Here is a 13128-nt window from a genome sequence, read left to right as displayed (position 1 = left end):
CTGCACACACAACAAATACATCCACGTTACGTTTTTGACGGGACACACAGGATAGGACGACCAGTCTGTGGACAGCACTCACGGCGTCGTAGATTATTTCCAGCGGTTGCGATTCAGCGTACAAGCGCTGGTTGGCGCTTTCATCCAGGGGGTTGGTCTCAAATAAAATGTTCAGCAGCGGCGTTCCCGATCCCGTGTCCACCGTTGGCGACAGGAGGGTGGGGGCGGGCCGGTCGGCAGCGAGACCCGTGACTTCGAACGAACTGACCTGGGCTGTGAATCTGTTGAAAAGGAGAAAAAGTTCTACTGCAATGCCGCTTTTAAAAGGCTTACTCATGAGCGTTTAAAATTATGGATAATTCCTTTCAAATGAATGCATTTTTCTGCAAGTATTAAAAATGAGACAAACTTGAGGGCTTGCGCTCCAGATCTCTGCCTCAGGTCAGACATCAGCTCTCCAACAGTCAGCTTGATGATTTCCTTTTTACCCTTGCTGTGCTTGATTGAAATGCTCAGCTTTTCCATGTGGAACTTCACCTTCATGTCCTCAAACTACAGTACAAAAGGGGGAGTGAAAACTATGAAAGTCCTGCGTGTGGTAAAAGGGAGGGTAATTTAAGATATACACAAACTATTTTTCTCTTTGATCCAAGAAACAACGCATTCACAATCTGTCAAGTGCCTGCCAAAACAACAACGACAACAGGCGGCACTACAACCCCAGACAAAAAAGGTCATTTTCGCCAATCAGAAGCTTAAAGAAGTCATTAGAGGAAAAGTCACCAACAACAATGGTGAAAAAAAAAAACAGGAAAAATATAATTATGTAATATTGGGGTATGGTAGGGAGGTGTACCGCGTCTCCACACGGAACAGTACGTGAGGGACAGCAAGTATCACTGCCTCATGTTTTTTTTTGTTTTTTTAACAAAATGCTTAAAAAAATGATGCTTAAAAAAACCAACAAACAAGCTATATATTACTAGTATTATACTCATGTACAATCATGTTAGAGATGTAAAAATTACATAAAAATATCAAAAGTGGATCCCCGCATCCTTTGATTTTTAGTATTCAGCCCTTGGTGGAAAAAGTTTGGACACCCCCCGGATTAATTGGTTTTACATTATTTCTTACAGGATAAATTGATTCAGTTAGAGTCAGACCTGGAACGAATTAGTGACGCTGACCAAGGTTCCAGGGTGTAACGTACAGCAAATAAACCTCATAATTTAGCTTACCATTGAAAACAGGGCAAAAAAAGCATAGAAAAATGTTCTTTATCACAAATAGCTGCTACAATGGCCGCATTGGGTGCAACATGTGGATGCTGAGCAAGGGAATCAATCAATCAAAGCAGTTTATTTAGATTGTGTTGAAATAAGACACTCACATCCTTTGGAAAATTGGAATTAGCAGCGGTCTCGCTGTATCCGATGGCAGTGTAGAGCTTTGCTTTTTCTTCTGCGGTTAACAGCTCATCAAAGGCTATGTAGAAACGGAACACACAGTATAATATGAAATATATAATATTATATTAATATTCATTAGGGCTGTCAAATGATTAAACATTGTAATCAAATTAATCACAGTTGTCAAATTAATTAATCATGATTAATCTCCATTTGCAAATTTGTGTGAAATGTGCCATTTTTACTGTATTTTATGAACAAAAAGTTTAATGACAGGACACAAGTTGATATATTTGTATGTATTAACATCTCCAAATGAGCTGAAAATTGAAATCATGCTGAAAGATACCACACAAGTCTGAAAATCTACGTGCCTAACAGTAGGTTCTTTCATAGTGGCAGAACATTTGAATCACACTTAACCGTGTTATTATGAGCCATGAGGGGTTGCGTTCAAAGACACCACATAAGTCGAGTTCATTGCTTTGACTGTACACGTATTTTCTGGGATTTCCAAGCATACATAAATGCAGCAACTTATACTTCCGCAGTAAGAGGTTCGTTAGCAAGTGATAAGAATATCCACTGTTTTTCTTTGTATTTCTGTTTATTTAGACCACAGATACACGCATGACAAAGACGTTGTTGTGATGTTCGCAGTGCCCCTAAATGCACCCTGCTGTTGTCTAGTGACAATGAGGAAGTGTCGTTCCGAGGAGGACTAGAGACGTGTGAGATTTGTGAGTTGGAGATACCTATATAGTGCTGGAATTGCACTGCTGTTGACGTGCTCAGGTCAGAATAAAGTTCTAAGAAAGCGGCAGACTCTGAGGGGATGCTATTGTGCCTTTTTCTGCCGTCATAACATAGAGGGGTGGCTTGACATGGCGTGCATGCGTTATTCAAGCAAAAAAAATAAAGAAAGTCGTTACCACCATTAATGCGCTATTTTTGACAGCCCTAAAATGCATATACATGTTATGAAAACAGAGCATGTAATCAAGAGTGCTCCTGTCCCATGTATAGCACCAAGCTCACTTACCGCCTGTACCCCCAGATTTGGGCTCTGTTGTTTCTGGCTCAGGCGATTCTCCCCAGTTCCACATCCAGCTGAGCCAACCTTGAGTCTCCTCCTCTTCCATTTTCAAGCCCGGCCGAAAAATATGCAGCCCTGCCTTGCTTGCCTGTGTGGAAATAAAACGTGCCGTGTAATACTACTACATGTACCATTGTGGTTAATGCAAATCTTATGCATCTGTGTAGGCTCTCAGTCGTACAGGAGTTATCCATCGAGGGAAAGGCTTCTTGAGACGTCATCTGTACTTCTGTGAAGAAAGTGTCGAACGTTTCGCTTCTCATCCGAAGAGCTTCGTCAGCGAACATCGGCTCTTCGGATGAGGAGCGAAAAGTTCGACACTTTCTTCACAGAAGTACAGATGACGTCTCAAGAAGCCTTTCCCTCGACAAATCTTATGCAGGCACATTTCAGTGAAGATGCTCCAGCTTACTGTACCTCCACTTCAGCCTGCTGTCTTGCCAGTGTGATGTTAAAAATATCCAGTTTTTTCTCAAGCTCCTGAGAACATAAACAAGAAACATATTAAACAAGTCTAGCAGAAATGCACGGATACCTTAGTTGCCGTGTCCCAATTCAGTGTCTGCGTCCTTCAATTCGCTATACAGTACAGTAGATCCCTGCCTATTCGCGGTTCGACACTCGCTGCCCTGCATGTTCACAGATTTCTTCTCACAAGAATTACTTTTTTTCTTTTTTGTGGGAAAACCTGTTCATTTGTGCATTTTCTCTCCATAATTAGGTTGTTTTTCCACAGAAGAGCCACCATTCATCTATTTTCTATGCCGCTTGTCCTCACTCGGTTGCTGGTTTGCTGGAGTCTATTGCAGCTGACTTCAGGCGAGCGGCAGGGTACACCGTGGACTGGTCGCAGGCCAATCGCAGGTCATATATAGACAAACAACCTTTCACACTCACACTCATACCTATGGTCAATTTTGAGTCTCCAGTTAACCTAGCATGTATAGTTATAGAATGTGGTAGGCTTATTCTGTGATGTAATTATTTATAAATAATCAATAAACGTAGCTGTGCTAACACAAGTTTTACCAGTAGATAACATCATATAACATCAGCAGATACCAGGGCCCACCTCTAGCTCCTTGCAGAGCTCCTCACTGGGTTTCTTGCTTGTGATCTTGACCTTGTAGAATTCGCGATAGCGCTTCACCATCCTACGGTGCCGCCGAATGTGCTCCCATGACCACATGTGCAGTCGAGGCTTGACGTCAACCTCCAGGACACTCGTGAGGACGTACCCCCACCTTTATAAAAATAATAATAATCACTATAGCACTATAGCAATCGGTGTGCAAAAAAAGGAGGGTCAGAGTAACACAGAAACATGGTCTCACCATACGTTGGCATTTTCATGAACAAAGACCTCGGGTTTGTACTTCCTGTATGGCAGGTTACGGGACATCATGTCCACTGAGCCTAATAGCTCCAGGATGCTGATGTACTGACAAAAAAAATCAACACAAGCATTACTACTACTACTAACAATACCATAGTGGCATTGACAAGTTTAGCTCTACACACATGCCTACCTGGGGCCTGTTAAGTTCAATAGCCACCTCACTGAGATTGACAATGAGGTCCACTTTAGGGGACGAGAAGTCCACTTCAGCCCTGGGGTTCATGCAAAGTTTAGCGTCCGCCGAGATTGGACGAAAAACTGCAGCAGCAAAAAAAAAAAAAAAAAAAAAAAAAGCAAAGCGGGCTTAAAACTCGTATTCTCGCTTACACTTATTTTAAAAGGATGTTTTATTTTAGTACTACAGTGAAAACGCCAGAGTCGAACAACCCAAAAGTCATCCAATTTGGAAATCACCCAAAAAATACAAACCATCATCATCATCACATGGGACATCAGCAAATCTTGTAGAGGATGGACTCCAAAAGCATGTTGTGCTTGCTCACCACAGAACAGTACCAATGATGGCAAAGAGGAAAAGAGTGATAACCACAAATGGAATTCACTGCAACGTCGGAAAAAGGTCTGGTTGCTCAGTACAATATGAACAATACAATGAAATATTAAAAGGAAAACTGCACTTTTTTTGTAATTTTAATCCACAATCCTTATGTGAGACATGAAGACCCATCACTACATTTACATGCAGTCTATATTTGGATTAAGGTCAATAGTCTGGTTTCTGAAACATTTGGAATAACCCGTTTAGATGCATGATGCGAAAAACAAATTTAAAAAAACAAAAAAAACGTACGGACAATGTCTTGATGCATGGAAAACGCCATGACACAATGCCCGTCTCTTGACAGTTAAGAATGTTTCTTCTGCCACTACCAGTTTTTAAAAACTCTTATGGCCTGAAATCTTTCTTTTATGTTTTTACAAAAGCTTGGAATGAGATCCCACAGCACTTAAAGACTATTTCAACTCTGAGACATTTTAAAAAGCCCCATGCCCACCATCTGATGGACAGCTACTGCTGCACTCACTGAGATTGTTTCAGTAGACTCCTCCTGTTCACTGCTTTTCCCAGTTTTCTGATTGTTTGGTTTGTCTGTGTTTTGTCCTAAGCCGGCTGATGTGGTAGTGATGCATGTGTTTATGTTCTGCAGAGCAGGAGCCTGCTGATAAACAACACGTATGCTGAGTCAGGCCTTGCTTGTTTTTAAAAGCTAAATAAATAAAAACAAATAAAAGATAAATGTTACTCATGATGGTAACAGTTTGACCAAGTGACAGATTAATTACATTTTTGTTAATTCCAATGGGGAAAAATCGTTTCAAAATTAGGCCTGGAAGTCAACCAGCATCACAGAACAGATTGTGTTTGGCTTTTGACGTTTTGCTGCAGGGGTGTCTCAAGTATTGTTGCCAAATTCAATGCCGGTCAATACATGCTAAGCTATCTGAATGAAACATCAGCATATTAATACATTAAAATTATTTTTAAAACATGCCAAGAGCCAAATAAAAATCGAGCTGCTGGCTGAAAATGGCTCCCTGGTCACACTTTGCAAGCCAGGCATGTGAAAAGTCTGGCACAATTGTGACCCGAAGCTCATTTTTATTGTCCTGCGGCCTATTCTCAATTACAGATCATCAGAACAAAACACACTCTATGCACACTATTTTTCAACAAAAGAAACCAAAACAAATGAAAAAAAAGTAACCTCAGGGAAAAACTCAATCTTAAGCATTTGTAGCATGTCTGTATGTGGAATAAAATCATGGACAGGACTGAGTAAAGAACTCATACAATGTATTTAATACGAGCCAATTCAAGAAACAGCACAAGCATACAGCGGCGTTTACAATGTATCATGAAGGAGAACTACTGAAGCACAGTGTCTGACCATGAACAACCACTTATCATGAGACAAGACAAGCTGTGCTTAGTCCTCCTTTTTGGACATACTAGATTTAACAGTAGTTTGTGCACATCTAGAGGTAAGAATGACTCAAGTAAAGTTAGATTTGACAAACTGCACCTGTAGACTTGTCCTGATCAAATATCTTGACATCGTTACTATGAACAAAACATAAATAAAGCAGCTGCTCAGAGGTACAAGGCTGCAAGGGGTTTACTAGCTGACAAAAGCCAGTATCATCAATGACGGTAAAGGGCTGATCGTCCACCACCATCATAACTATGATGAAGTCACAGATCGCGTTAGCCCTTGGGTCGTTTCTGGCAAACTTTTTTGCACTCTTCAAAGGGTGATTAAAACCAAGGGCAGTGCGCCAGGCGTTCTAGTGATGCTGGCATTTCAGGTGGCTAATAATGTTTGATGTGCTGGAGCTTCATGTTTTTTTTCCACTAACATGCAAAATGTCTTCCTCTGAAACAGCAAAGGTTTGTTTACAAGTGAGCTCGGGGGAAGTTGCAACAAGCCGGTAACGTCACAGGCCAGAGAATAAGGGAGCACTTGATTTGCTGACATGGGCCTTACCTATAAAGCTTGCATACACACAAAATGGGGCCGAAAAGTTGCGTACGTCGTTTTCCACGGCAAGTATGGTACAAAACATAACTTGACGGGAGAATGTGCGCACGCTACACCACCGCTAGTTGGCGTACGCACTTTTTGGAGACATGGCAAAAAGGCGCCGCAAATATGAAGTGGTGAGGTGAAATCATTTGTTAGAAATAAACATGTAATGGAAGCCACTAAAGATTTATACATCATTGCATGTAAACATCATGCTGTGATTGACGTAAAACGATTGTGGAAAGTGTTGCAATTTGACGTGAAACTGATGGATATCATCTGACATTTATCACAAACACCATTACGCACGAGTGTGTACAGGGTGGGCCAAAAGGAGTTACCCATCGTTTTTTCTGCACTATTCAAAAATGCTTGCAGACAAACATGACACACATTGAACACAGTTTCCATACTTTATTGTCAACCACCAAAAAGATTTACATCTCAATATGGCCACCCTTTGCCTTTATCATAGCCTGGAGACGACCTGGCACTGCCTGGCATGAGCGCCGCACTATCTCTGCATCAAGTTTTGACCATGATGTCATCAAAGCTTTCTTCAAAGCGGTGACACTGCTGTGATATACTCTTGAGACCTCCCTCTCCAGGATAGACCAGATCGCAAAGTCCATTGGGTTGATGTCCGGACTTGATGGAGGCCACATGTTCTTGTCCCAGAAGCCAGGAAAGTGCTCCTTGCACCAGGTTTGTGTGACATTGGATGTGTGAGCGGGTGCACCATCTTGTGTGAAAATATACTGGTTTCCAAACGCATTGGTACACCATGGCAACACGTTTTCTTCAAGCATTTGAATGTAGACCTGGCTGTTCACTTTCACACCCTCCTGAATGAAGACCAAAGGAGATTTTGAGCCATCAGATGCAACAGCAGCCCACACCATGACTCCAGCTGGCTTCTGACGACGGAAATGAGTTCTGCAGCCTTCTGGTAGGTGCTGTGTACTATGTGCATAAACCCTGTCATTCTGGGAATTGACCACTGCCTGAACGGTGAAGATCTTCTCGTCAGACCAAACCAGGACTTTGTTTGCGGCACTCTGGATCTCCTGCAGCATCATTTTCCCCCTGTGAAGCTGTTTTTTCTTTGAAGCGGCTGAAATTAGTTGTCTGTGTTGCATTTTTAGTGCTTTCAGTCTAAGATCCTGTTTGACAATTCTTCTCAATGAAGTTCTTGAGAGGTTCACTTCCTTTGCTGTTGCCCTCATGCTCCTGCGAGGATTCCTTTGGACTCTCTTCCTCACCATCTCAACAACCCTTTTGCTTCGGACTGAACGTTTTCTTCCAGGGATTGGCTTGCTGGTGGTCTCGCCAGTCTCCTTGTATCGTTTCATGACATTGTAGCCAGTCTTACGACAAACATTCACCTTTTTCATGATTTCCTTTGTTGTCAGTCCAGCCTCCTTCAAGGCCACAATCTGGTCACGCTTACCCTTCGATGCCATACTCGACACTCATTAGGAGTAAACAACTGAACTTTGGTACATCAAAAGCTATACCTTTTGAGAGAAACTATCCAAAATTTTAAGCTTCTAGGACAAAACCTAAGCGAACACGATAGAGATATGCGATGGGTAACTCCTTTTGGCCCACCCTGTAGTATCCCCACGAAAAGATGAATAAAAGAAACAACGCAGCGCTTGAATACTTCATTTTATTTTATAATCATGATAATATTATGTGTTCAATTAATACTAATTATAACAAACATCAGGTTGTCAATTAAATAATTCTGGGGGTTAAATTTACAAGACACGGAGCTAATATGTCCTTAATGCTCCGTGTATCGCTTCTTTTACGTTTGCCACTTTGCATTGACCATTTATGGCAAATTGAAGGCGTGGTGAGGGCGTAAGATGGGGTGGAGTTGCGTACGGACATTTGGACAGCAGGTGAAGCACCAATTGTGTGAATGTTTGCTTTGTCACCTACAGTATAACACAAAGCAGAAATGCAGGCTGCTGTTTTCCTGAAATACATTTAACGGCATAGCACCTTTTGACCTACCTTGAATTATATAAAGTTTGGATGGCCATGCTGTCATTCGATAGTGATACTTGAATAGTGTTTCATTTAGTTTGTGAAAATGTTCAAATGAGGCTGACACTCACTGAAATCATGGCTGGTAGGAAGAGGGCCCCTGAGGTCCATGCTTCTCTGGAGACATACCTAGAAATTGATCAAGAAAGAGGAGCTACACTACATGTTCCTTATCCACAAACGGAGTGCGTGAATGAAATGAAGGTAGGCGAATATATTTATATTTTTTTAAAAAGCTAGATATAACAAACGTGACTCACCAAGGCCTCATCTGGACTGTGATTGGAGAAGAGGACAGATTTGACATTCCAGTAGGCAAACAGTTTGTCTAGTTTAACCAACTGAGAGGAAGGAAAGACGCAGCCAATTAGACGTGTGCATCCAGATAAACACTCATGCAGCAAAAGACATGGACAGTCTTACCTTGTAGAAAAGCCTGGCATGCTCATCCAGAAGACAGGGGTTCCAGTTCTCATCAGACGTCTACAGGGACAAAGAAAGGTTCATAGATTGTGTTCTGAACATAAAACAGAACAGGTTGGACGTCACACGACGTTACCTGGAGGCTGAGGTTGCCCAGGGACACACCAAAGGACAAAGGACAAAATGGATTGGTCACCTGAGGAGGAAGAACTGTTAGGAATGGCATATGTTCCACTTTGTTTTGGATAGGTACTGCAACATATTTGCATTGTTCAGAACAGAGCGATAACACACAATTACAAGAACACACCCTGTTCGTTTTACTTATCTCGCGCACACACTCACACACACACACACACACACACACACACACACACACACACACACACACAATTTCATTATGAGTCGCCTTTCTGTCTCCTGCCTGAGATGCCCAGCCACCTTGCCAGGGCTGGTTGAAACCAGATCAGATCAATACACCAACAAACAGTTAACATGAATTTTCCTGATCATTGGGACCACCCCCGCAGAAGGTTTATGAGGAAGAGGAACTAAGTGTCACTTTAGAGACCACTTGGACTCTGGACTTTGGCTGGTTCTCTCCAGTGCTGGCATTGCGACTGCTTGCATTCACTCCAAATAGAAGAAATTGTTACACTAACTTTTTGACTTGGGTAGTTATTTCACAGTCGAAAGAATTAAAGAACCCGGGTAAAAGGGCCAGACCGAATCACACTAAGATGACTAACCCAATTCTAAAGAGCTCCCATACTGACCAAAATACACTGGTGCCTTGGTTAACATCATTAATCTGCTCCAGAAGGTCAGACTCAAACCAAAACCAAAGCAAATTTCCCATAGAAAATAATGTAAATCCAATTAGTCCTTTCCAGACACCCAAAAATGTTAACACAAAACACATTTTACAGGCAATAATTATAGTTTTACATGCAAAAATGATGCAAAAATAATTACAAATGACAAATGAGTGGACAACTTTAAAAAATGATACATTTTGTCTTTAAAAAAAAAGTTTATTTCTAAAAAATATTTATACTAATACTCCTATACGGCACACACCAAGGGTGTCCACATGTTTTCCACTGGGGGTTGCATTCAAAAAACTGATGCATGGGCCATTTCTTTACTTTTAGTTTAGGTAAAATACTAAAACCAATCCAGCATGAGTCAGCATAAAGTGTGCTACGCTGACTTTTTTTCTCCAACGGAATGTTCTGATGAGGGCTATGTTTTAACATTATTCTTACAATCAACGATTAAAAACGAGCTGCAGGCCGCAAACGGCCCCCAGGGCCACACTTTGGACACCTGTGGCTCTATGCAATGGCAACAGGAGCACTCACGTCATCCTCATAGCGAACATGGATGTTGGAGATCTTGACTTGGAGATTTTTGATGACCTGAGTGACGAGCTTTTCCACAAACGTGTCCTGCTTCTGGAGCAAAGGGTTCTCTGTCAAATGAACAGAAAACAAAAAAATGACTATTGACTGGCGTACTTTTCTTTTAAGGTCTTAAACATGGAACTCTTTCGTTCCGCCAAGCTAAGTCCCTCGCCGCAGCCCATCATGGCAGAGACACGTCTAGACGCTCACCTATTTCAGCCGCCTTCAGCTTTGTCTCCTCGATTCTCTGCAGCTCCCTCTGGCGTGCCTCCTGAAGCTGCTTCTCCTCCTTCTCCTGGTCATACTTGATACCTGCAGAGACCATGGTGCATGGACTACTTTGCTGATGGCATCTTCATAGTTACACCATATAAAAGAGGACATGGACTGCATACTTACTTGCCGTCGGGACTATGAGCAGATAGACACCATCCAGTGTGGCCTCCACTGATTGGGTGTAAAGGTTCTTCCAAGGAATCTTGAGTTCCAGACATCCTAGCAAGATAAAATACATCATGTTCTTCCACAAGAAGACTTCAAATGTCAAACATGAGGAACAACAAACTGAAACATCTTACCTATGTGTCCAGCTCTCACTTTAAAGGGAATGTCAAGTTGACTCTGAACAAACCAATTACATGTGATATGTATTTTATTGCTTTTTTGTACATGCCTTTACAGTATGTGTGCAACTTACCAATGCATTTTCCTTAATTTCAAGATTTGTAAGCACTGCGTCACCTATCATGTGAAAACAACATTACATTACGGATTGTTACCATGCAAACTTCCAAGTATACCACACAGTGCGAGTTTCTTGTGTTTCTGTCCTTAAAAACAGAAGAGCGCTCCTACACGGCGCTCCTGTCATAGAGGACCTTCGACTAGTGTTTTTGACATACGAGGTAAAAAAAAACAGCATCGTGCTCCTCTCATATAGAGAATCTTTGACGAGCTTAGCAGAGTTCTCCTGATCATTTCTCTGGCAGATATCTGCAGCCGTGTCAGACGGCCGGCACGTTACGTCCCAGCTCGAAGTCCTTCCCGTCCCATTCAAGCTCGACAAAGTCGTCCAGAAGCATGGCATGCGCTGCGTAGCAAGCGAACAGCACAGACAAGAACCCGAGGTGCATTCACAAACATCGCGTCATTGCATTTTTCTTTTTTTGCCCAGGCATAGACCTGCGACTCACTGAAAGGCTCTGGGACCCAATTAGGGTCCCGACCCACCAGTTGAGAATCACTGATTGAAGATCGTTGACTAGCATTTTTGTAGTCAGTCCTAAACAACAGCAGAGTTCTCCTGTCATTCAGGGGATCTATAACTAGCATTTTTGTAGACAGTTCTAAAAAACAGCAGAGTTCTCCTGTCATTCAGGGGATCTATGACTAGCATTTTTTAACTACGTCTTAAAAACAGCACAGTGCTCCAGTTTTCTGGATTATCTTTGACTAGCATTTTTGCAGTACGTCATTAAGAACAGAATGGAGGCCGTGTCATTTAGAGGATCTTTGACTAGTGTATTTGGAGTAAGTACTAAAAACAACACAGCTGTCCTGGCATATAGAGGACCTTTGGCTAGTGTTTTAGAGGTAAGACCTAAAAAAACAGCATCGTGTTCCTGCTCCTGTCATACAGTGGATCTTTGACTAGCGTGTTTGCAGTAAATCCTTAAAAGCAGTAGAGCGCGACGTTTTTATTAAGTCCCAAAAAACGGCACAGTACTACTATTATAGTGTATGGAAAACCATTAACCGGCATTTTTGCAGTAGATCCTTAAAAACAGCAGAGCCTATGTAATTTTGATGGTCTTTGTCTAGCGTTTTTACAGTAAGTCTTAAACAACCGCTGATGTACTACAAAATTGCTATACAGTGTGAATGGGAGCAAAAAAACACAACACTAGGAAATGAGATGGCTTTTGACATAAGCCTATACCCAGGGGCGCCGTAAAGGGAATAAAAGTATCATCACAGTAGACAAGACGGTTGTGAAACAGTTTAGTGCGAATGTTGGAAACAACCCCGCATGTTAAGCCAACACGTCTTGTTTGTATGACTTTCCGGAGACGTTTGTAAAATAAATACAAGGGTGCGACCGTCAACTTAATCGCACCAATAAGGCCACATGCAGCTTTGCATTGGAAATGGGCGTTGATCAAACGCACGTAGCTGTGAGAATTTCCAAAGACTGACTAATTAAGGGGAGTAACATCATTCGGCACCAGTGTCCATGTCATATTGGACTCATTTGATGGATTTTGTGAGCAACAAACTGACACTGACAGCTGAAGTAGCTCCTCTCTGGCGCATGGCGGCTAATGTCAAGCTGACGTAAGCTAGCAAGCTGGCTAGCTTAGCCCCGCTGAAATAGCAGTAAAAACAAGTGATTCTTACCTCCCCATATGCCGAGCTTAAGCTGGGAGCTGTCAAGGTTGACAACGTAGTCCCCCAGGAATCTGTTGAGGACGTCTACAACGACGCTTTCAAAGACCATATTGGACCACTTCTCATGTGCCTGTGACCATGTTTACATTCTCAGCTCACAAGCGTTTTACCCCCGACGTCACGTTACGTAGCGCGGTGGGCGGGGAAAATTACGTCACTTCCACGCTCGATTGCTTCCATAATTTATTAGGCTGGTACTTCCATTGCCATAAAAGTTATTACACTATTACTTCTATAAGCATACTTGTAGCAATGCATCGATCAGTCTTACTCCACGATTCGTCATAACATAAACACATCTAAGTGTAGGAAAGCAAGAGGCGCGCTCAGTGACGTGGAA

The 13128-nt window shown here is 42.1% G+C and overlaps 1 protein-coding gene across 3 annotated transcripts in view; it reads right to left on the bottom strand.

Moving 5' to 3' along the window:
- vps13a (vacuolar protein sorting 13 homolog A) overlaps positions 1–12919 on the bottom strand; it is a 59120-nt gene extending 46201 nt beyond the window's left edge. For 2 of the 3 annotated variants that reach the window (XM_054773047.1, XM_054773048.1), the window contains exons 1-18: positions 12738–12919; positions 11038–11081; positions 10919–10961; positions 10740–10835; positions 10551–10652; positions 10299–10408; positions 9071–9130; positions 8935–8994; positions 8772–8852; positions 8583–8640; positions 4038–4165; positions 3843–3949; positions 3581–3752; positions 2926–2988; positions 2455–2596; positions 1394–1488; positions 410–552; positions 83–281 (exon numbers count right to left, since the gene is read on the bottom strand). In XM_054773047.1, coding sequence (XP_054629022.1) covers positions 83–281; positions 410–552; positions 1394–1488; positions 2455–2596; positions 2926–2988; positions 3581–3752; positions 3843–3949; positions 4038–4165; positions 8583–8640; positions 8772–8852; positions 8935–8994; positions 9071–9130; positions 10299–10408; positions 10551–10652; positions 10740–10835; positions 10919–10961; positions 11038–11081; positions 12738–12837 — 1803 coding nt within the window. In that variant the 5' untranslated portion in view covers positions 12838–12919. The remainder of the gene's footprint in view (positions 1–82; positions 282–409; positions 553–1393; positions 1489–2454; positions 2597–2925; positions 2989–3580; positions 3753–3842; positions 3950–4037; positions 4166–8582; positions 8641–8771; positions 8853–8934; positions 8995–9070; positions 9131–10298; positions 10409–10550; positions 10653–10739; positions 10836–10918; positions 10962–11037; positions 11082–12737) is intronic. The other variant, XM_054773049.1, reaches the window with a different exon arrangement.
- Between the last annotated feature and the right edge of the window lie 209 nt (positions 12920–13128).

Source organism: Dunckerocampus dactyliophorus, chromosome 4 (genome assembly GCF_027744805.1).
Source record: "Dunckerocampus dactyliophorus isolate RoL2022-P2 chromosome 4, RoL_Ddac_1.1, whole genome shotgun sequence".
NCBI lineage: Eukaryota > Metazoa > Chordata > Actinopteri > Syngnathiformes > Syngnathidae > Dunckerocampus > Dunckerocampus dactyliophorus.
The sequence above is the reverse complement of the archived record's forward strand: the minus strand, read 5'-3'. Positions and strand labels throughout refer to the sequence as shown.